This window comes from Mytilus edulis, chromosome 2 (genome assembly GCF_963676685.1).
Source record: "Mytilus edulis chromosome 2, xbMytEdul2.2, whole genome shotgun sequence".
In the NCBI taxonomy this organism is placed as follows: Eukaryota; Metazoa; Mollusca; class Bivalvia; order Mytilida; family Mytilidae; genus Mytilus; species Mytilus edulis.
Window position 1 is genome coordinate 57,983,973 of NC_092345.1, and position 26,178 is coordinate 58,010,150.

Genomic DNA, 26,178 nt, shown 5'->3' on the forward strand with positions numbered 1-26,178 from the left:
TTCCATACGCTAAATCTAATAGACTTATTACTTGTATTATATATGATATTGACTTGACCATCAGAACCTAACCTTGTCTACTGATCCATGAAATGAGGTCAAAGTCAAGTGAATATAAAAAAGAAGATGTGGTATTATTGCCAATGAGACAACTATCCACAAAAGACCAAAATGAAACAGACATTAACAACTATAGGTCACCGTACGACCTTTAACAATGAGCAAAGCCCATACCGCATAGTCAGCTACAAAAGGCCCCGATAAGACAATGTAAAACAATCCAAACGAGAAAACTAACGGCCTTATTTATGTAAAAAAAAATAAACGAAAAACAAAATTGTAACAGTTAAACAACCGACAACCACTGAATTACAGGCTCCTGACTTGGGACCGGCACATACATAAATAGTGTGGCGGGGTTAAACATGTTAGCGGGATCCCAACCCTCCCCTAACCTGGGACAGTGATATAACAGTACAACATAAGAACGAACTATAAAAATCAGTTAAAAAAGGCTTAACTCATCAGATGGACAAAAAAATCATGCATCTAAGACAAAACTATCAATCCGTACATATTCAACATCCTATGGATTTAGTGTAAAGACGTCATAAACAGCCAGAGAAAAACATGACCTAGTGCAATTCCAAGTTACAGGTATCGACAGATTGTAGATCCATGAATATGTATATGTATATAACATACTAGTAATATTTAGTTGGCTTTTAATTTACTGATAACAAAATCAATGTTTATACCAATAAAAACAATATTCAATGATGTTATTACAGTGTTGAATAGGTAACCTTTTAGAATAAGTTTACTTAAAAGGAGCGACAAGTTAACATGGATCATTTTTAAATTTCCGGGCACAGTTTACAACATTTTCGTAAAAATGAGGATGTACTATCCCGTTTGAAATAAGTTTTTTACAGGTACAACCAAACTATGGAAAAATTTAGTAAAGGTTTTAAGTAATTTATGGTAGCGATATCCCTGGTTTAATAATTTACCAGTAATACATAGGTTGCGTTCGTTAAAATCAAAAACGTCACATCAGACACGGGCATAACGAACAAGTTGTGAAAACTGTCCGAAGGGCATGAGGACCTTGCAAGTTACTCACATACAAATATAGTGATCCTTTTTATTGAATCACAGTAAAGAAAATTGAAGTTTATACAAACGCATAGAAGTAAACATACAAGCTTACAAAATAATTAAGCATTAAGCATAATGGTACTAAGCAAAGGGAAAAACTTTAAAATACCATTACTAACTATTGCAACATATAATAGGGAAAATTTAATATTTGAAAAAGAGGGACGAAAGATACCAAAGGGACAGTCAAACTCATAAATCGAAAAATAAACTGAAAACGCCATGGCTAAAAATGAAAAAGACAAACAGACAAACAACAGTACATATGACACAACATAAAAAAATAAAGAAAAAACAACACGAACCCCATCAAAAACTAAGGGTGATCTCATGTTCTTCGGAAGGGTAAGGAGATCCTGCTCCACATATGGCACCCGTCATGCTGCCTATGTGATAACAAATCCGGTAAATAGTCTAATTCGGTAGGTCATATTCATGAAAAGGAAGGGGATTGTAGTTACAACGTAAGAAACATATCCGATAGCATTTGTGAAACGGTTATTCCATAACGGTCAATAATGTCATTATTTGTCCTTCTTGTTTTATCAAATATTCAAATATTTCATTTAAACAACTTTGACTTTTGTAAAAGTTTGCAGCTTAGGGTTATTTACCTTCTCCCAAAGCTTTTTATTTTTTAAAGAACCTGCTTTGTTTTTCCTTATAACTAAAATGTAAGGAAGCTGTATCACAAAATTATATTTTACATTCTTTACGCGAAAAGAAAATGTAGTATGAAAATCATTGTCGTTATGAAATATTGAAAACAACACGTTAAATAATGTCTTGCGTCAGAAGCGCTTTTCTGGATTTACCTTCATCAGGAACGCTCAAAGCCAAACATTTGAAGATGTATAAGTACCATGGGAATGGCTCTACGATAAAAAGGACAACATATGTTGGGTTTTTTCGGAACACGGACAATTATATTGGACAATCAGTTCGTGAGGACGATCATATAATTAAATTAAGGGAAAATATAAGTCATTGGACTCCCAACCCCTACTTAGCACTATCTAAAACGAATTTACAATGACAAAGTTCTATAGTAACTAGTATGTTGAATTATAAATTCCATACACAGGTATGTATTCCTTTAATGTTGATACATCTCCCCTTATTCAAGAAGCTAATACACCAACTTAAACAAGGTATCTTGATCTTTTCCTTCGACCATTGAAATCAATATGTGTTTACCCCTCCCAAAATTGAATATTTACATCGGGTAAGGTTAAGATCGTTTAAAAAAGTGTCGACTGTATTTACAAGTGTGATAAAAGAGGGACAGACAGTCCAGTAATAGTGTTTCAGAAATTCTCAGAAATTTTCAGAAAAACTTTTACAGATACACATTTATTCTTATTGGCATGCGGCATAATCTTAAAGTTGAAGAGAAAGCTGATCAGGATGCGGAATGATTGCAGTAATTTTTTAATCAATTCAACATGAAACGTGTAAATACATGTAATAAGAATATTGTATGATAGAAAAATATTTTTATTCAGTTTTATATTTTCTATATCTTCTGTAGCTATATATAACTGCAAAAACTGTTTTTTTTTGTAAATATTGTAAAACGATATTTGCACTTTGTTTTTATAATCACAATCTAACCTGTATTTATAACGATTTTAAAGACAGAAGCACACAAGTTCACTGTATCAATGTCTGTGATAATATTTGATTCAGCATGAAACCCTTTTATTCCAAATGGGAGTGCTCCTATATAAATATACAACAGAGGAAAATACCTGTACAGAACAAAACATTGGTTTCTTTCCCCCGTACTTATATTCCCTATCAAAATATGTTCGTTCAATGTTAGTAATAAACTTCAAAGAACTTCGGGAAGAAATGCCTTCAACTGCAATTATATTGTATGCTGGCGATACAAAACTATCCATACCCTCTGCATGTTTATGCACCTGTCCTGATCAATTCAGGGGCCTGTCGTTCAGCAGTTCGATACCGTTCGTTGATGTTCATAAATATTTGTTGGTATATTACCGTTTGTATATATATATATATATATATATATATAAATTAGATCGTTGGTTTTCCTGTTCGAATTGTGTACACTTATAATTTTGGGGTCCCTTATAGCTTGCTGTTTAGTCTGGGTCAAAGCCCTGCCGTTCGTTCTATCATGACCTGTATTTGTTATTATCAGGTTGGGAACAATCCTCCCTCAGACAGGGCACATATGGGGCCATTTTACTGTTGTAAAAAAGAAAAAAGAAATACCAAGGATTTGCATAGTGTAACTATACAAATCCTTTGAAAAACTTTAAAAAAATTTAATTAAAAAGAGGAGAAATACATCATATTTTAAACAACATTACTATTCTTAAAGAGGGGTCCACTTATTTTGAATAATATTTAAAAGTAAATGTGTTAACATGGCCTAAGTCCAGGAAAATTACAAAATTCTTGGGCATGTTTTGACCATTTAATACCAGATAGATATATAGTTCTTAGGGAAACTATGAGCTCCTTTGTACTTAAAAGTTTTATTTACAAAAAATATATTGTAACTTATATTGACTTATATGTTTAAAATTGAAGGGTTGTTCCCAACCTAATTATGACTTGGATGGAGAATTGTCTCATTAATTGGCACACATACATATACCAATTCTAATTATTCAATAATGTATTGGTGAACAGGGAAAAAACACTTTATAAATTAAAGAAATGTCAAAGTACAAGTGATAAATCAAGTTTTAATATTGTCAAAACCTACTATTTTATGTTTACAAAAAAAAATTATAATCGCTCGCCTTTACTTTTCAAGCTTTGCCTCAAAAATTTGCAAATAAATATTTTTTTATTAAAAATTTCAAATCGCTAGCTCGCCCCAATTTTTGGAGTCCAAAAATCCGTAGAACAAGAAATTAAATTGGTGTGGCCTAAAAAGTAAAATAACAAAAAAAACAAGACCCCTATGAAAGTTATAAACCGAAAGTTCCCTAGTAAATGGCAAAATCAAAAGCTCAAACACATCAAACGAATGGATAATAACTGTCCTGGAACAAGTATTTTTTATATAGAAAATGATGGATAAACCTAGCTGTATAGCTAGCGATACCTCTCACTTGTATGACAGTGACATCAAATTCTATTATATTGACACCGATGTGTGAATAAAAAAAAAAGACATGATAGGTAGGCATGTCAAAAATAAATGTGTAGCAGTTAACATTTTGTTTAAACCTTAATAACTTAAAAAAAAAAAAAAAAAAAAAAAAAATATGTCATCAATGAAATACAAAAAGACATATTTACAAAGCAAATTAGCTAAATCGGAAAACAGGAATGCCAAAAATAATCATAACACAATTACGGGAAGTACAAGTACAGAGTCACATCAATAAAGATGTTTTCGGGATTCCAAAGAGACCTGAATAACAAATCTATAATTGTCAACGTAAGGATTTTCAAGCAAAGTTTACATATATAATATTTGGTGGTATTTAAAAAAATTTTTTTTTTACAATTTATCATGTTTATATTCTGCATATAATCCCCCCCCCCCCCCCCCCCAAAAAAAAAAAACTGTGCCACTCAATCTTAGCTTTGAGACGTATCGTTTTTAATTGAATATGTTACGAAAAACTAAGGATTTTCTTATCCCAGGCATAGATTACCTTAGCCGTATTTGGCACAACTTTTTGAATTTTGGATCCTCTGCTCTTCAACTTTCTACTTGTTTGGCTTTATAAATATTTTGATATGAGCGTCACTGATGAGTCTTATGTAGACAAAACGCGCGTCTGGCGTACTAAATTATAATCCTGGTACCTTTGATAACTTTTTACTTCATAATCAGAATGGAATTTCGGTTGATTAATCAATATTAAATAATATTCCAACACCTTCTATTTATTTTTAATGTGCATCATTCCTGAGATAGCCACTGTAATTTTCAAACGTAGATTCCAAAAGGTTATATACATTTTAAAGATTTTGGAATGTTTCCTGGAGAAGTCAGATTCAAGCTGCTAGAAAAGCATGGTTAGTGTAGAATGTATCTATAATACTAAAATTACGAGGTCCAATTTATCAGCCGGCATCAGGTAAAAACGACATATCAAAGAATTCAACTTTATATATAGCTGATATAGGACAATTGTGTAGATTAAAAATTACACCACTCCAGACCCTTTTGTTTTCCACATAATTAATATTGCCAATAATTAACAAGTTCCGGGTCGAATCCGGTACCAATACCAATAGTATATTCACCTGTTACCTATTACCTTATCTGTACGTTCCGCATCTAACAGGCGCACTACCAAATATATACACGGGTCATAATCACAAAGTCGACACAACTAAATTCAATCATTGTTTAATTGTTCCCTATTGTAGTTTTTTTTTAATTAGTAAGACTTTCTAAGATAACAATACGAATACTAAAAATTTGGACTAAGGCGTAGAGGTACAGTTTTCAATTTGTTAGCGGGCATGACGTAAAACAGCGAATCAAAGATTTGAACTTTATTGGACAATGCTGTTGATTAAAAAATACTCAATTCCAGGACCTGAATATTACCAATAATTGAAAAGTTCCAGGTCGACGGGTCTTAAGTATAGTTTATCAATACTTACAGACGTGTAGCATTTGCTTCTATACCATCTGGTACTGACGTTAACTGTCTCCTGTTACAAATAACAGTTGTTCCTGAACAAATGCAGTTTGCAGTAGTGCAAGCATTTATACCATGATATGAAGTGATTACATAACTAATAATGGTTATGTACAAGGTTTTCGACATTTTGTTTCTTAGTTTTCCATATATATCACCACATTAATTTCTGAAAAAGAAAACAAAATATTGTATACTGCTTAAAATGATATATTTTTTTAATTCTTATCTTTTAAAAAAAAGTAAAATCACAAAAATACTGAACTCCGAGGAACATTCAAAACGGAAAGTCCCTAATCAAATTGCTAAATCAAAAGCTGAAACACAGCAAACGAATGATAACAATTGTCATATTCCTGACTTTGAACATGCATTTACTTATGTAGAAAATCGTGGATTAAACCTGGTTTGATAGCTAGCTAAATCTCTCACTTTTATGACAGTTGCATCATATTATATTATATTGACATCAATGTGTGACCAAATGAAACAGACATAATAGTTAAAAATGTTTTAAAAAAATACAGGAACAGCCGTCAAGATTGTATTATTATCTAAATCACTATAAAACAAACGCATTTATAACAAAGTCACATAAAAATGCATATAGAAAACGAACATTAGCAAACAAAAAGACAAAAATACAAAACATTACCACAGCACGATTACACAATGACGGCATGTGTAAATACAGAGATACGTTATATGTATTAAAGAAAAACAAAAAAGGCATATAGACAAAGCACTTTTGAAAAAATGCAAGACAAGAATTTGCAGAGCCACATCATGTGTATTAAAGAAACACAATGACGGGATGTCAGAACAGAGTCACGTCAAAGGGTATCCCCAAAAATAGATCAAACAGTAAAAGGTATGTTCATAAAGACAAATAAAAGAATACTATAACACGTTATTAAGATTTTAACAACGTCGGTAGTGAGTACGCATAATCTTTACCTCAAGACCATCGTGTATTTTGTGTGAAGTTGATACGGAATATTTATCAACAAGAACTGAGTACCTTCCGATAAACCTTTTTTTTCTACTCAGACACTGGTGACGTTTTACAAAGTCGGACTAAGAGAAGCAAGCTCTTAAATACAAAATAGAATGGGAAATGTATATCCAATATGTAGGTGAAGTTGGTATATTGCTACTAAGGTAATGGAAATTGATAATTTCAGAATTAAAATCGTCTTGTTTGTCATAGATTATGATACTGCGATGAGCGTGAATGTCAAATTCGATGTATAAGTCTAAAAATGAGGCAGGGCGGCCATGTTTGTTGTTTCTTTAGTATCTAGGTCTGTGGATATATTAAATGAACCCAATCAATAATGTTAACTACAGATCATTATCAATATATTTGAATGTGAAATTAATTGACCTGGCTCCTTTCATATTCTTGTTTTTGACAAGTGTCTGAAGGAACTCCGATTCATATGAAAACTAGTACAGGTCAGAAAGGAGAGGCATTTCGTTCCCATAGGAATGTCTACAGTTTGTTGAAAAAGTCTACCTCAAAATTCAACAAATATGTTGTCAACAAGAAACTCTAGCATACTGATCACGTTTTTCTCTGTATATCATGTTTTACCTTTTTGTTCACTATTAACAAAATATTCAGTTCACATAGTTTCCACTATTTAGAAAAAAAATCACATTTTAAATATCTCAAAATAAATTGTAACGAATATTGATAAACAAAGTTCATACTACACAGCTTAATCATGTTCCGGTGAATAATAGTTGTCTGCGCCCTTCTTAGATTTATTCTTAGAGGGCCATAAATCACAGTATGACCTTCAACAAAGAGACAACGAATACCGTATACCTTTAAAGAGGACTGGAATGGAAAAACGAAACAAACAAAGGTCTGGTTTGTGTATTTACAACAGACAGAAATTTAAAGTCACAAAAGACAATAATTTTGTATATATAAGTTCACGTGACAAGAGCCAATATGTGTACTCGACAACTTTAATGTTATATTTTTTCTTAAAATGCCCTGTACCAAGTCAGAAAAATGGCCATTGTTATATTATGATGAAAAATTAGGTCAGTTTTTGTATTGTCTATTAAAGTGTTTCTATATCATTTTCTTTACAAGGCATACATTGGTACAATGTAAATTAATAAAAGATTCAGACGAAAATCACAATAAAATACCGAAAAAGGTGCATGAAACAGGAAATTTGATTTGAAAAAATCTCTGAGATGACCGTAAATCATCATCAAAATATTTTCGAGATGACCGTAACATATAACAAGGATGACCGTAATTGGTAAAAAGATGACCGTAAAGGATGACTGTAATTTATAAAGGATAGCCGTCAAGTCTAAAACACATCCGTGATTGTATTCATAGCTTTTTATTGAGTTTGTCTTAATACGGGCTCGGCAAGCGGATATAAATATGTTTAATCAATTCCTTTATTTAACTATTTGCCGTATCATGACAATGATAGTAGATTGCATATTTCTCGTGAACAATGGAATATGTATTGATAACGACGTTAAATGTGTAATACAAATTGACAGTGATATAACGAAAAGCAATATTTTCAGTTGATATTCCGTTAGATATGGGTTTCAATACGGAAATGAAGTCTTTGTATCTCCCTATCTCTTTAGGTTTTGCTTCAATATTTGGCAACAGTTTATTAAGTTCACTGTTTAATTCCCTTTGACGCCCTCCTTCCACATAATCGTAACTGACTTTCAAAGGGGATAACATCTTTTGAATGACAGTTTGTTCTTCCAAAATTTATATTTGGCTTTTAGCATCTCCTAATTAGATATAGGAATATGTGGTATGAATTAAAGGAGAAGACCTCATTTTGTGTGTCGCTTCTCTTCTTCCACACTAAATTAATCATCATGCGTCTGTGTTCTTTCGGGAACATGCATAACCGCGCGCATTTGTCATCAATTCTTATGATTTTTCAGATTGAGCCATTTTGGGAGAAAAACGACAAAATAGGTGTTCAGATATTATTTCCGTTATCAGACTTACTTTTAGTCATAGATAAGACTTCCTGTTTTAAACATGCACATGAACAACCAATTGTATGATAGATTACAAAAATGAAAAATAAATAAGCCAATCAGAGCGTTCTCCATATCATGGTTTTTAGATCGCAAGAGCCACAACTATTATACCTCCTTAGAGACAATTATGTTTTCTGGTTTATCCACATGTAAACTACGATTATACTACAATAATATACCGTGAGACTCTCTGTATTTTGTCTACTTTTTTCTGAAGTATTTACTATCTAAAGGGTCATACCAGTTGCATATATATTGAAATAAGTAAAACACGTGGAAAAAAATGTGTCCATAGTATATGGATGCCACATCGGCACTATCATTTACTATGTTTAGCGGACCGTGAAATTGGGTAAAATCTCTAATTTGGCATTAAAATTATATCATAGGGAACATATTTACTAAGTTTCGAGTTCGTTGGACTTCAACTTCATCATAAACTACCTTGACAAAAACTTTGACCTGAAGCGGAACAGACGGACGGACGAACGAACGAACGGACGAACAGACTAGAAAACATAATTCCCATATATTGGGCATAAAAAATTATTGTTGAAAGTGAAAACTTTAACCTGAAGCCGGACAGTCGGGATATGAATTTGGTTAAAATACGCACTGTGGGATTTCATGTTTTTAATCCCGTGATTTGGGGATCAGGGCCCCTCAGACCACCCCTCAAATGAGCCATAGTCATTTATACGAGAAGCAAATCCTACCCTTGGTCTGTTAATAGAGCTCTCTAAAGAAAAGGCACTGATGGATTGTCCTACAAGCACATTTAAGTAGAATAATAATGGTCTATAAGCAGTTTCATTTATTTCATGTTTGAAGTGGTGCAAATTTTCATTTAATTTGACTTTTACCAAAAAATGCATTGTAGCAAAGGGGAAGAATAATTGTGGTATAAGGCCAGAAACACGAAAAATAATTGAATTTAACAGAAAGGAAACACATAAGGAACTTTAGAAAAAAGAGAGAGGGCTTTTGATACCTTATATGAAATTCTCCAGTCATAATATCTTGTACAAAAATTAAACCTATAACAGTTTACAAGCTGTATATGCCCGCGATTGTGCGGGTGTGTTCTAGTGAGGTAAGAAAGCCAATGAGACAACTCTCCATCCAAGTAATAATTTATAAAAGTAAACCATTATAGGTCAAGGTACGGCCTTCAACATGGAGCCTTTACTCACACCGAACAGCAGCGATAAAGGTCCCCCCAAAAAATACTAGTGTAAAACCATTCAAACGGGAAAACCAACGGTCTAATCTATAAAAAAAAAAACGAGAAACAAGAAACACTTATGAACAGACGACAACCACTCAACATCAAATTCCTGATTTTAAACAGATGCAATCAATTACCCATCACTTTAAGTTTTGTTACTTTAACTCCGAAATGTACGGACCAATAGGCAGAATGACCAGCGTTTTCATTCAAAACTTTCTTTCTAAATTTAACATGATTGTCTATAGTGTGTATCAAAATTCTGTCTACATTCGATGATGTAAATTTGCAGGTGGTATAATGATAACACATGTACTTTTTTTTGAAGATTTGCAATGGTATCTGAAACGATAGAATATGTACATGCATTGGCATTTTTAAAAAGGTGTATTTATTATATGTCTTTTTAAAGGAATCCCAGAATTAAAAAAAAACTTTTGGCTTGAAGTAGGAGGATGTGCACCACATTTTTCATTTTGCTTGCAAGGTTTCATTCAATCGCGCTTTGGTTGCATGATTTCATCATTTGTTCATATGCATGTCTTGTTGTATGTTCATTTCAAAAATTATATCCTCTACCATAAAAAAAACAAATATGGGGATTTCTGTATTTGAAGCACGTCTTATTTTCTTCTACCTATAGGATAACACTCTCTTATAAACAACTTTAATACCAACATGATTAATTATTTGATACAAACAAGCTACTAATTCAAATCCGATTTTTTTTAATAATTGACGGTCATCCTTTAAAAGTTACTGTCATCCTTTATAAATTACGGTCATCTTAGGTTTTTTTTTAAATCGAATTTCCTGTTTCATGCAAATTTCTCCGTAGTAATTTGTGTTTTCCGTGTGAATCTTTTTATATCGTACCAATATCCTTTGTAATAAAAATTATATAGAAATACTTTAACAGACAATACAGATACTGACCGAATTTTTCATCCGCCTTCTTGGGATGACCGTGAATCGAGTTACGGTCATCAGCTTTAGCCCAGTAGACTTTGTGGAACACTATGAAAATTGATGATATGAAAGATGTTTAGATTTTGTATGTTTTTTTTTTTTTTTTGTTTTTTTTTTTTTTATCAATATACGTGTACAGTACGAGCTTCATACACTTCTAAATCAATTATCCCTATAAATACTGAGCATATATACAATTAACACATTTTGACAAATAGTTTCTTGAAAACATACACCGAATTCGTTTTATGATTAATTGTCTCGACTTTTTCGTAAGATGAGTACATTTTCTTTGTTCTCGTTCACTAGATTTCCCACTATGACCAAGCCATCGAGTCATATATTGCATTATAGTTTTACGTGCAAATACAAGTCTACCTATTGATTTGAAGATTAAAAAAACACTTACCGAAATAATATCAAGCTTATAATTTAGTACACAAAAACTGAGTAACGGAAGAAAATGATAAACACTTCGGTGTTGACATGAATATCAATAATGTGGTCATTTTATAAATTTCTAATTTTACAAAACTTTGAATTTACCGAAAAACTAAGGATTTACTTATCCCAGGCATATATTACCTTAGCCGTACTTGGCACAACTTTTTGTCGAATTTTGGATCCTCAATGCTCTTCAACTTTTTACTTGTTTGGATTTATACATATTTTGATATGAGCGTCACCGATGAGTCTTATGTAGACAAAACGCGCGTCTGGCGTACTAAATTATAATCCTGGTACCTTTGATAACTATAAACATATTCAATTGTCAATTGAAATGGAGATATCAGTAAATTTTCCGATGAAAATTTATTGACGGTTCAATCAATTTCTTTTGCACAATTCTTGTTTATATTAAAAATTAAACAGATCAAATCTGAAGATATCTGAAGTCCATTGTTACATAAAATTACATCGGCTTTTCTTCAAATTATATTCATTTACCTATGGTTGTTGGCGTTTTTGTGTTTAATTATTCCAATCCTACTTCAACATCCTTACTTTTTTCAAACTAATCATGATGATGATGAGCAAGTTCTGATACATTTATTAGAACAACTAGTTTTTAAAGTCCTATCTTGAGTTAACTGAAATTATCAGAGCTTTTTTACATTATATCATATTTTCTGCGTAAATAACTGACTATAGAGGTGTACTGATGTTCAAATCCCATAACTCCGTTCAGAACATACAAATCAATATACAAACGCCTTTAGTTATGACATCACAGAAGATACCTTTTGAATTTACAGTTTAACTATAAGAAATTATTATAGATTGCACCTTGAAAATACACCTGTTTCCTAATATAATATTTATAGATAATTTGATTTGTTGACATTCTGGTTCCAAGATATGATCTCTTTGTTTCATTTCATAGAGACATAACTTAAAACTGTTAACAGTGTAACATATTATTGCGGTAATAAATGAATTCTGAAGTAGTCAAAAAGTAAAAGTTGGGGTAGTACACTCTTTTAGTATGAGTTTTGAATCTAACAAGTTCAGGGCATATACATGTTAAAAATATGCCGCACAGCCCTATATTTTGACTTTTGAATAAAATAGTAGTACATATCTATACTGTTTAACGAAAAGATCTCATTTTGTGTGTCGCTTCTCTTCTTTCTGCAATGAATTAATCATCATGCCTCTATGTCCTATAGGTACAATGCATAGTCGCATTTGTCATTCATTCTTATGATTATTCAGTTTGGGTTATTTTGGGTGAACAATGAAATAAAAGGCGTCCGGGTATTGTTTCCGTCATCTGACCGACTTTTAAGTCATAAACAAGACTTTTTTAAAGACTGGTTTTAAACTTTTAAACATAATTTTCATGATTACTGGGGGACAGGACAACTATGTTCGCGTTATTCTGCATGTATAATATGATTATACTCCTATATTATATAGAGACTGTTTATAATATAGCAGTAATCGCCATGGAGAAGCAATTAGAATTGGTAGTTAATAGTAAATTCACTTTATTTATAACATAACGATTTTCATAGGCATAGTATACAGAAACGCTAAAATCCTGGCATTTAATAGAAAACAAGGAAATAACGGTCTTTTGAAAACAGCGGGAGGGCTTAAAATAATTGTCCTGTCTCTAAGTACCTCTGACTTTTGATAACTTTTCTGAAATTCTTCAAACAAATTTTTTTTTACAACAGTTTAAATACTTTCAGCCAAGCTCTAAATGACCGCGATTTCATTGGTGTGTTCTAGCAAAGCAAGGTAACGAATACAAATTGAGGGAATCAAATTTATCTTGAGGACGATTGACTGGACGCGTTCACAGTGAAAACGTCTATATTTTGATAATGCAAAATGTATTACTTTATCTTATAAATACAAAAAGTGTTTGAAATTGTAAATACTTAGTTCTTACGGTAAAACTATTATTGTAGTGTCAATGACGGCGCAATTACTGACATCTACGTAGAAAAACCAAATAAACCAGGCGTGTTGCTAATGGGAAGTTTTACATTCGTGAATCAGTCGAATATTGCGATGTCAAATTCAAGTCCATACATTGAGCAGTTTTAACTGTCTCTTAAGTATCTTCTGGTTCAATTTTAATGGAATAGATTTTTTTTAAAGCAATAGAAGCAGCGAATATTCAACACTTTAAGAAAGTTAAACAAGGGTAAGCAGATTCTGATTCACTAATGGCACCCATTGTGTAACAAATTAGGTGATGCTTCTGCTTGGTAGATTTGTAACCGTAACAATTCCATTAAAAAAACATTCGTTAAAAGGGCAGGGGGTTGTAGTTACGACATAAGGAACATAAGGAACATATCCGATATCATCTATGAAACGGTTCTTCCATGAGGGTCAATCAACTCGTGATGGAGTCCGTAAAATTTAAGATGGGGTGATTTTAACTTCGCAATTTGGAACTCTCAGTTTAAAACCTTTCTTGAGAGCAGCTACCCTCTATCAAGGAAATACAAGCCTGGGAATATCGTATCAATTGGGAGATATATATTGTCCGTATGCAGGCGCTGCTGTAATGTTGCTATATAGAAATGGAAAAGTTCACAATTGGGAAGCTGGAGGTATTTATTGAATTGCTAAGGTAATTAATATCTAGCGAACATTCTTAAATTAAATTAGATAGATCTATATTTAGTCAAGTCTCAACATAAGTTAGCAAATTTATTGGTCTTCACGGAAAACTGACTGAAAAGCCAAAACAAGTCTTCGTAAGACTGTTTTAGAACAATGTTGACTTTATTGAACATCGGTAAACGAATGTTGCCTTGCTTTGATCAAAATAATCATTTTCAAATCCAGTTAATCGTGTCATTTTCCATGAAAGGAATTTTCGAAACACATCCAAATGATTCATTTCCACTTCATGAAATATTTAGAAACTCATCAAATGTGACCTTTACATCAAATTAAACAAATTTGTCTTTTTTTTTAATGTAAAAACACGTGTTTACGTATGACACACGTGAATGGTTATTTTAAACATTAGATATATCATTTTGATTTTAATACTAGTAGTTAAGGTAGCAATACACAGTTAGAAGTTTAGTTTCACATTATGGCCCCTGTGAATTTTTTAGATATGAAAGTTTTTGTACAATAAAATTGATTTTTAGATAATTGAAGAATAATATAGCCTTCTTAGTGGGTTTATATGAACATTTTGATTATTTTTAACATGTTTTATAGGCCATTTATATGATTGACAGTCCGTATTTTCCTATCCGTACCGTTCATAGGTCCATAAATTATTGTAGTGTTTATCAACAAAGATTTTGCGCTCGATCTTTTCAATTCAATTTTATGGAAAAACGAGCAGATAAGCATATGATTTTTTTTGGACCACTTGATAGATATAAACCTATGGATTCAGGAAAGGTATCACTGTAATTGATTGAAATTTTCCTTTAGACCAAATTTTGGAGACTTTTGTGACATGTTCACCCCCCTTTTTTGCTATATTTTGTATCTAAGAAATGCAGATTGTTGCCATGGTTACACCCAAGAGGGATTATATTTCACCCTTATGACCATGGAAGATTCTCTTTCTATAAGTATATACATGCATAACACACATATAAAGCCTTCTTTGTTAGACAGGAGGGGAAAGAGGATGTTTAAAAATTATGAGTGTCAATTTTAAGTTTTTTTCCTAACTGTGTATTGCTACCTTATGGCATTTGGCAAAGCAAAGAATTGCTTTTTTTAAGACAAATCATACCACAAATCTATTGATAATTATGTTATAGATACAATGCTGAGGGAGAAACAACCTTTAGAATGACAATATATGTTAGCTTTGTTGTTTATTGTCCTTAGCAACCAATATAGACATTTTGACACAAAGACTTGGTTCCGTCATAAATTGATACTTTATTGGCTCCCCCTTGGAAAAGAAGATTGCGCGTTATGTAGAAACCTTAGAAGGGAACGCTTTATATTTTTTCATGCGACTAAATCAAATTTATTATTTTAGCAAGTATAAAGTCACAATTTAGCATGAATTTAGCCTAAATTTTTTCCCGCAGTTATAAATGAATTCAGTATTTACTAAATTTTAACCAAGGCTTTGGTATGGTAATACACAACAAAATTGACATTCTAGAGCTTTAAAATAGCTTTAACTTGTATAATTTGTCTACTGTTAAGGTTAATTAAAGTTTTTAAACTAGAAAAGACAGGCTTAGAAGGTAAAGTTTTAGAAATTTGACTAAGAAAGGAGAAAATGCACTTTGACATGGCATGTTTCATAAAATCACTTTTTTGTTGCATTTCAGTGTCAACTGCTAACCTTCATAAAATATTTATTTCTGAACCGATTTTCAAAACTAGCAGGCCAATTTGCTCGTTTTAGCTAGTAGAAAACAGAAATCCATTTAAAGTGGAATTGGGAAAAAAATTGTTAATCCTTAAGGTAGCAATACACAGTTAGAAGTTTAGTTTCACATTATGGCCCCTGTGAATTTTTTAAATATGAAAGTTTTTGTACAATAAAATTGATTTTTAGATAATTGAAGAATAATATAGCCTTCTTAGTGGGTTTATATGAACATTTTGATTATTTTTAACATGTTTTATAGGCCATTTATATGATTGACAGTCCGTATTTTCCTATCCGTACCGTTCATAGGTCCATAAATTATTGTAGTGTTTATCAACAAAGATTTTGCGCTCGATCTTTTCAATTCAATTTTATGGAAAAACGAGCAGATAAGCATATGATTTTTTTTGGACCACTTGATAGATATAAACCTATGGATTCAGGAAAGGTATCACTGTAATTGATTGAAATTTTCCTTTAGACCAAATTTTGGAGACTTTTGTGACATGTTCACCCCCCTTTTTTGCTATATTTTGTATCTAAGAAATGCAGATTGTTGCCATGGTTACACCCAAGAGGGATTATATTTCACCCTTATGACCATTAGAAATGAAATCTATGGAAGATTCTCTTTCTATAAGTATATACATGCATAACACACATATAAAGCCTTCTGTGTTAGACAGGAGGGGAAAGAGGATGTTTAAAAATTATGAGTGTCAATTTTAATTTTTTTTCCTAACTGTGTATTGCTACCTAATGTATTATCATTTGAATTAATAGGTGTAAAATCAATAGAATACAGCGACTCAATGAATTTTTGTGTTTCTGTTATTTATAATGACGTGACTATTTTAAAAAGAAATACACAATAGGCATATAGACAAGCGGCAAGAAGGAACGGTAAACTTCTAATTACATTCTGCAAAGAATATGCCTAAAACAACTATAGACTATATTATGTTTATACTTTGAACGACAAAATTATATTATATCGTTACCTGTGTGACGTTTACATTCTGACGACGAACGCGCGATTCTACGTCAGAGTCAATGTTGATTTAATCATTCGGTCCAAGTACTTACAATATTTCAATCGTTTATGGGTGGATTTAACATACATAAGATTCAAAAATTTTAAAAAAGCAATGAATGAGGTTGTTAAATTTGATATATTCTTTTTTGTGATTCTTTGTTAAAAATTTGTTTGTTTTTATTGTAATTAAGATACTTGTGGTTCTTGTTCATCCTGGCATTATGTTATTATTTATGATATTCTCGTTTTCTTGTCTTTCAGATTTGTCTATGTGCTTTGTCTATATGCCTTTTGGTGTTACATCGATACATATAGCATGGCTCTGTACTTATACATTTCGTTATTGTGATATTGCTAAATATGTTAAATGTTGTATGCTTGTATTTCATTATGCTATGTGGTTTTTCTATACGCCTTTTTATGTTTCTTTGATACATACTGTAAACCAACTTATTTTCGCGGATACTTTATTTCGCGGTCTACCCTTTCTTGACCACTTCGCGGCTATTTTATTTCGCGATTTTCTTACTTACTTGAAGGAAAGATCTTAGTTTTACATGTTTGCGACGATTTATATTCGCGTTATTTTTCTACTCGCGAAAGTCGCGAAAATAAATCGATCGCTAAAATAAGTTGGTTTACAGTATATGACGTAGCTCTATACGCATACATCCCGTCATTGTGGCATTGTACTATGGTGTATTCTTTTCTTTATTTTTTGCTAATATGCTTAGTCTATGCCATATTGTGCTTCTTTGTTACATATTTGTTTTTTGGAGTTTGTTGTGCTTTGGGTTTTTTTTTTCTTAACATTATGACACAATGATAACTGCTGTACCCCTTTTTTGACAATTCTACTTATTATAAATTTGAGAATGGAAATGGGGAATGTGCCAAAGAGACAACAACCCGACCATAGAGCAGACAACAGCAGAAGGTCACCAACAGGTCTTCAATGCAACGAGAAATTCTCGCTACCGGAGGCGTCCTTCAGCGGGCCCCTAAACAAATATATACTAGTTCAGTGATAATCACCATACTAAACTCCAAATTTACACAAGAAACTAAAAGTTAAAATAATACAAGACTAACAAAGGCATGGCTCCTGACTTGGGACAGGCGCAAAAATGCGGCGGGGTTAAACATGTGTGTGAGATCTCAACCCTCCCCCTATACCTCTAACCAATGCAGAAAAGAAAACGCATAACAATACGCACATTAAAATTCAGTTCAAGAGAAGTCCGAGTCTGATGTCAGAAGATGTAACCAAATAAAATAAACAAAAGTATGTTTGGTTTGTTCACACATTGTTGTCAATATAATGGAATTTGATGTGACTGTCATACAATTGAGAGGTCTAGCTAGCTATAAAACCAGGTTCAATCCACCATTTTCTACATTAGAAAATTCCTGTTCCAAGTAAGGAATATGGCAATTGACAGGTGTTATCTATTCGTTTGATTTGTTTGAGCTTTTGATTTGGCCAATTGATTAGGGACTTCTCGTTTTGAATTTTTCTCGGAGTTCTGTATTTTTGTAATTTAACTTTTGGATAATTTTTATTGAAAAAAAGACAGACAATTGACAGTCATCTAGTGAATGAGATGAGCAAAATGAATAGCATATCTTTTAAGAGAAGTTCAATAAAGCCATGGTTTTTGTTTCGGTCATGTTACCCAATATGCAATGTTCCGTAATTTCAATTTCTTATCACTGTTTATTTTAATTGACCTCTACATTTATAGCCCAAACTTGTCTTATTGTGCCAGTAACTTATAAAACATTTAAACAAATTCCGATTTCAGATAATTACACTTGAGAAAGGTAATGCGTTTTAAACGCTTTTATCGATTATCTGTAATAGTATATGCTATCTGATGTGTGTGGTCTACATAATATGCCCAAATTAGTTGTATCATACCGTTAATATGTTAATTCAATGTGTTAAACGTCACGTTTAAATTTTCTTTATACAGCATATTCATATTTTACAATTAATGCATTATCTGTCATGTCAGCCACAAGTTTCTAATTTGTTAAACGTCAAACATACAAGAATGTTTGTTATAGTAAGGAGCTTGCAAGGCTCAGATTTCATAAAGTGATAAATTAACTGTTAGTGATTTTATTTCAAAATAATTATGCAAAGAATAATTATTGATTGTGTTTACAGTATTTAAAATCGAGATGTATAATAAACGTATTGCTTTTTACTCTCAAAACATGGGTTAAATAAAATAAAATTTTCATAATAAAGAAAGTAGAAATAGTCCAGTTGTAATGTTTTCAATATTTTATAGACAAAGAACACAATCGACACGTTGATTTAAGCCTTGCTTTATCCAGTTATTCATAAAAAAAAATAATATGATGTGGGTAATTAATTAAATATGTTGACACACTTCTCTGTTTCTCTGTTTTCCTCTCCCCCTTTGTTTACACATTATAACATGACCTAGATTCTAAGAATTTAAGATTAAAAAAAGTATATGTTCCAAAGATATTTGCATTGTTGTTTTGTGATATGAATCATAGAATGAGCCCTAAAAATTACATAATTTGGATTTCTTTAATGTTTAAATTTTATGCAAAAATATAACCTTTTATCAGATACATATTAATGAAAGTGATTATATATTATAAATTGCTTTTAAAGTTGTTATATTTATGATAAAGATGACATTGCTGAAGATAGTATCTACTAAATTTTATTTCAAGCTTAAAAACACCCATAATAAAAGAAGAAAATAAATGAACTTTGCGTTTTTCACTTGTTTTTAATAACACATTGCAAAATAGCTCTAACACTATACAGTGAAAACTAATAAATACTATAATGTTGTGCACGATGTTCCTACAACACGACGTTACACTATAAATGCGGTGTCAAAGATGGGTTTTGATATTAATTAATTTTTGCATGTTTTATTCGGTTTTTTATATTTGTTGTTGTTTGTTGATTCTGGTTCTGATCTTTTTGTGATGCTATTTTATCATAAATTACCTCAAGGTATGGAAATCGATTTAATAATGTTAACCCTTTAAGTTAATTCACCTAAAAATGCAGTACTGTCGCATGTAATGTAGGAAGGAAAAATGGGACGGAAGTACATGCATACGGTTTTCCATAAATATTTTTTTTAGATGTGCTTTAGGATGTTTAACTTTTATGGTGCATATCATCTGTCATTGTAGAATTTCTATATCTTAATTCAACCCCAATACAAATATATCTGACAATCTGCAAGCAAATCGAAACATTTTTACCCTTGGTTAATATGAATAGAATTGTATTTCCCCTGTCACATAATTTGTCGAAATACGCCCCTTCAATTACTTAAACCTTGGCTTGAGAATTTTTTCCTAAGTCATCGAAAGTTGCTTGCTTAAATTGTTTAACTTCTAATATACATTTTAAAATATAGTACTCTACTCCTGGATCGTCAGTAAAAACGGTTAATATAATCCCGGGTTTTATTAATTCAATTAAACGGGTTTTGTCGCTGTTTGGGATTAGTCTTTCAATTACCTCCATTTCATGCACAAGTTATAGATTGACAAACAATTCCGGCTTCGCTAGTACAGGAATTAATGTTATCACGACAGTTATAACATGAAAAGCAGGAAGTATTATTTTAATTTTAGTTTCTTTTGTACAATTTGGAGTTAAGTATGGTGTTCATTATCACTGAACTAGTATATATTGGTTTAGGGGCCAGCTGAAGGACGCCTCCGGTGCTCTGGAATTTCTCGCTACATTGAAGACCTGTTGGTGACCTTCTGCTGTTGTTTTTTCTATGGTCGGGTTGTTGTCTCTTTGACACATTTCCCTTTTCCATTCTCAATTTTACTATTCTCTCACACGTTACTATTCTCTCACACGATTTGTTTTGATTATCCTGAAATATATTTGAACCTTTAGCACATGTAACGTCAAAAATTAGCGTTTTTCCGAGTTTTCGACGTTTTAGACGTTTGGACGAATTGGCTACCGTTTTGAAATGTGTTGAAGCATTTTTATTCCTTTAAGACAAAATAAGTAACTGGAAATCTATTAAAAGAAAACGATCATTGTGATGGAAAAAGTATCATGTATACAAAATTCATGTATAACAAATACATTTGTTCAATCGAGAAAAAGAAAAAAAAATCAATTTTAACAAATTCCTATCTTATCATTCCATTCTATGTTGGTTTCTCTCCTTTTTTTTGTGTTATTATTTGTGTTGAAATAGTATTCAGAAAGCGAGTTTAATTATAAACAAGATTCCTAAAATTTTAAAGGCTTAAACTCTTCACCTTTTTAACTCTCTATCTTAAATTTTATCTGCTACATAAATCAGTTGAACACGATAAATGTCATAAAATGTAATAAGTCTTTAAAAATTAAATATTTTAATAAAAAAACGACGATATTTCAAATGGTAAATAGCAAGTGTTATATCATTAAATTAATCGTGTTCTCCTGCGAGACACTATTTAATTAACATCTTTATTTAATTTAGATTTCTTCCTAAATTAACAGCCATATTTTAACTTTGTTTTTCTAATTGTATTCCATTGGTCGTTTATTTAAGGAGAATTTGTGTGTTGGTTCTTAGTTTTTTCTGATATAATGTACAATATTGTTGGTAATTCCTGTTATAAATATCTTTCTCATTATGTTTTTATTATACATGTAAAATTAAATCCAATTGCATGTGACTGGTCTTATTTTAACCACAGACGAAATGTCCCTCCTTAAAGAGATGAATGTGCATTAAAATTTGAGAAACAAAACCTAGCAATTATAATGACTGTTATAATGTCTAAGCCTTCACATTAACTAGAAAATTAATCACTAATAAAAATGTGGCAAAAAATATACGTTGAGCTAAACAATGTTTAATTCGCATGACGCATCTAAGTAACATGTAGTTGTGGGTTAAATAAATACTGATAACAAGGACAAGCCTCATGACAATCCTAACAATATAAAAACGAACACTTGATCAGCATTACAACACAAAAAATATTTGAAAAAAACGAAAAAGAGGCATGCAGTTTTCCAGTTTTAAGTTGTACTGAACACACTTAGCAACAACTAACGCGGCTTCTGACTAAGGACATAAGTATTTGTTGAATACAGTAGTTTTAATTTTATCAATTAAACTTTTCTGTTTCATTTCCAATCAGTTTTCACAATTTTTTAAACATAAAATAAGGTATTCTTCTTGATTATATACTTGAAGAACTTACGTATATGTTAACCCGATTGTATTATACCATATCAAAGAATATTTGCAGTCTAACTTTGAAAGCGAGTGTTTAGAGTTGAATCTGCTGATCAAAAAATGTCCAAAAATAAAAATATCAGCTTCTTTATTCAGGCGTAAAATTTCATGTAAAAAATATATATTATTGTTTGCACTATAAATAAGTGAAATGATACCGGTTGCTATTTATCCCTTACAATCTTTATTCAACCCAAATAAGTAAATGGAGTCAACATTGCATTACTAATGTTCAAATTTCATAAATCTACCAAGAAGAAACTAATCAATATGAATGAAAACTCCAAAATGGAGCGGAAATAAGTGCCTCTACAAGGTAAGTATGTCATGCATCACTCTACATGATAAGTGATAAGTAAGTAAGAATTAATTTACTATATAAGTTTGATCGGTCAATTTAGATTAAAAGGGATAAATGGATGGATATAGAGAAGGATGGATGGATTTCAAAGTCAAAAAGGCAAACTCTTACTCATCTTGTTATGTTAAATAGATATAAGTACTCAGAACACACAAGTAGAATCTTACAATATTTGTTTTACCATGTATGTTGTGTTTCAATATTTATTTCATTATATTACAATCATATTTCACAAAATTTAATTTCAGTTTAATTACTGTAAATAATGAATTTAATTTAGGCTAACAAAATATACTACTCATTGTTATTGTTTCATCAACAATATGGCACTCTTTTGTAATTATTTTAAAAAATCATAATACATATATATTTTACAGTAACTGTTGTTTTCTAATTACAATGGTGTTTTGACCATCAGGAGAGAAAAAAGTCCTAGTTATGCTTGAATTCAGCACTATTACTCAAATCAAATATTCAAGTTATAAGTAGCATTTTAAAACAGTAACGAAAGAGAAGATGTGTATCTAATCACAATATTATTTATTTATTTCGTGGTGAATTTACAAGTCCTATTCATTAATGAATAAGGTGAAAATTATTCATATTTAGAAGGACAAATTATAAGTTCTTTGTAATGAAATAATGTATTCTGCACTTCAAATAAAGAATATACAACTATTTACAAAGCTATACATTATGGTTTCTGAAGTTAAATGCACTATAAAATTTATGTAACTTCATGATATGAGTGACAAAAGTAAATACAAAACTTTATGATGTGAATAGATAGAATAATAAGAGGTTCATTTAATAGCATATTTTGATGTTCATTTTCAATGACTATTTTGATATAGAACTATTCACTTGGTTAGCAATATCTGCCCGGTCATGACGTTTATTTGAGCCTCTTCGTGTGTTTTTTTAATTATATGATAACCAGACCAAATACTTCATGATTATTTGATTATTTGATAATCATGAAATTTATTTTTCATTATTTAATTATCTTGTTTAAAAATTAATTAATGATTATGACAAAATAAATGTGATTATGTGAATACTTGGACACCCCATGATGCAAATAATTTCAATCCGAGCTCTTGCGTACATTTTTCATATGATGTTTGCATATAATTCTATATTATTCTCCGTCCGAAACTAATACAAGCAACAGACATGCAAAACAAAACAAAAAAAGTAGTGGAAAGTGAAATTAATGAAAAGAAATATGAAGGCACGAATAATAAAATATATTCAAGACTAGAAATTGGGGAAGTCAGCTCTTCTGAAATAAAGTTCTAAACAGGAGACACATATAATGAATAAACAAATATTATCATTTAAATCCCTTACCTGTGTGCTGAAGTAAATAACTAATGATACTCATCAGATTATAAATTAAATTATAATTTATACCTGAGAAAATATGAATATTTACCATCCACTATACGCTTCAACACTTTATGTTAATTTTTTACGACATGCGTTGTTGCTCTTTCCGATGACTTCAGTGATAAAACATGGAATACAGCATACATCAATATATAAATGCAAAGTTGGATATGATATGATCATTTTTACAAAAATTGCTTTCACTTTTGTAGACCATTGAAATGTCGACTTCATTTTAAAACGCCTATGTTGTTTATCGCTGTGTTAATACACATTTATATGACTGGACACTGTCGCAACATTTATCTAGATACAGAAAAACTTTTAAAAAGGCAACAATGAGTGCCATGTACAATTAATGCTCACTTTTAGATTTTAACCACAAGCTTGAATTTAAATTATACAAAGAGAATATTAGGGTGTCCTATAACTTTTAAGGTCGATTGTATATCAGTCAAACAAGAACAAAATTATTTCGCTTACAAAACATAAAAGTGAAAGATTGATTCAGAAAAAAATGTTTCATTCTAGACTCTTGTGGATGGTTGTCTCATTGGCAATCATACCACATCTTCTTTTTTATATACACATGTTATCTGCTTTATCTTAACATTAAATCAGATGAGTTTATGTTTATATGCAATGCATGTTTGTTAGTAAATAATCGAACGCTTAAAAAAAAAAAAAAAAAAGGACGAAAAAATAAGATTTAGATTTTTGATTTATTTGTGTACTTGGTCCACAATTATTTCGTAGTGCATTTCTTTTAGAACATAAATGAAAATTTAAAAAATCCCACCTGCGCTTTCTCAATGAAATTTTTACAGTGTGTTGTACTACTTTCTGGACAAATTATATCAAAATTATAGAAAACTTCATCGGCTCTAACTCAAATATGGACAATTTTATGTTTAGGGGGTCTTGAAATCTTTTGACAGCTTCCGAAGTGCTAATTTTTAACCTTTTTCAGCTGGACCAAATCACTACTTTCCTTTAAAATTCTGGACCCAAATTATTTTACAGTGTAATTTCACCATCCTACTTGCAATTTAAGGCATTAAACATGGAGAAATAAATTTGGAAGGGGTATAAAATTAAATGGCAAGTAACCCACTGTCAACACTAGGGACTATATTTGTGAACAACGAAAATCAAGGAATGACATTTGTGGTCTCGGACCACTTAATGATCATCATATCTATATTTGTTAAGCACTTTCAGACTAAATTGACTTTGGATTGAAAAGAAATTTAAAAAAAAGAATCAAAGATATTTCATATTAGTAATTTAATAGATGACTTGTGCAGGTATGTTAAATAGTTGACGTACAGACGAAATGGCTACCTTTATTTTGTCTGATTTAACCAGTTTTTGATTTGTTATTTAGAAATTATTTAAGATGTTATCTCCTTATTTTCAATTATGATCAAAATACTTGCTCATTTGATAAATATCTATTTTACAAAGCGTTCTAATGTAAATGAAATGGAAAAAAAAGATAAAATGGAAATTTACATCTCACCTTCTGCAACAGTTTAGAGCTTGAGAAGATATCGACGCCCTTTTTTCACTTCAAATGATTACAAAATAAATCGTTTTTATGAGCCGTATAATTGTTTACTAAAATAGTCAGTTAAATCATAAAACTGAATACTGAAGATTGATTTCATATCTAATTCAATAAATGGAAATGTGGCGTTAAAGTAAATCAGATGGCAATCCAACACTTACAATCAATTCTGTAAAACCTCGACGAATCCCTGAATTATAGAATGGTTAATTTCTATTTTTTGAAGCGATCTAAATGAAATTGAAAAAAAAACAGATAAATTGGAAATTTACCTTTCATCTTCTGGAACAGTTTAAAATTGGAGATGACACCGTCGCCTTATTTTCACTTCGGTTTTATGAGATGTATTATTGTTCACAAGATGGCTTGTTACATGATAAAACAAAATACTTATACGGGGAAAGTGTCATAGAGACATCAACCCAACTAAAGAGTAGAACATAAACCAAAGGGTCTTCAATGTAGGCAGAATATCCCACATTTGGAGGCGGACTCTTGCTGGTCGCTAATCAATAATGTATTCTACTACATCAGAATGGACACCACACTAAACATAGAACACATACATGAAAGAAAAAAACATACAAGACTAACAAAGGCCAGGGGTTTTTCGGACTTGATAAAAGAGAAAAAACGCAAAAAAAATACATTAAGTCT

At 31.1% G+C, this 26,178-nt stretch overlaps 1 protein-coding gene across 5 annotated transcripts in view; it reads right to left on the reverse strand.

The window, feature by feature from the left end:
- The window catches only part of LOC139512512 (protein slit-like), a 62,932-nt gene extending 38,858 nt beyond the window's left edge, over positions 1 to 24,074 (reverse strand). For 2 of the 5 annotated variants that reach the window (XM_071300166.1, XM_071300170.1), the window contains exons 1-2: positions 23,913 to 24,022; positions 5,773 to 5,979 (exon numbers count right to left, since the gene is read on the reverse strand). In XM_071300166.1, the coding sequence (XP_071156267.1) occupies positions 5,773 to 5,939 (167 nt within the window). In that variant the 5' untranslated portion in view covers positions 5,940 to 5,979; positions 23,913 to 24,022. Of the gene's footprint in view, positions 1 to 5,772; positions 5,980 to 11,025; positions 11,127 to 22,163; positions 22,254 to 23,912 lie in introns of those variants that run through there. The other 3 variants (XM_071300169.1, XM_071300168.1, XM_071300167.1) reach the window with 3 other exon arrangements.
- Between the last annotated feature and the right edge of the window lie 2,104 nt (positions 24,075 to 26,178).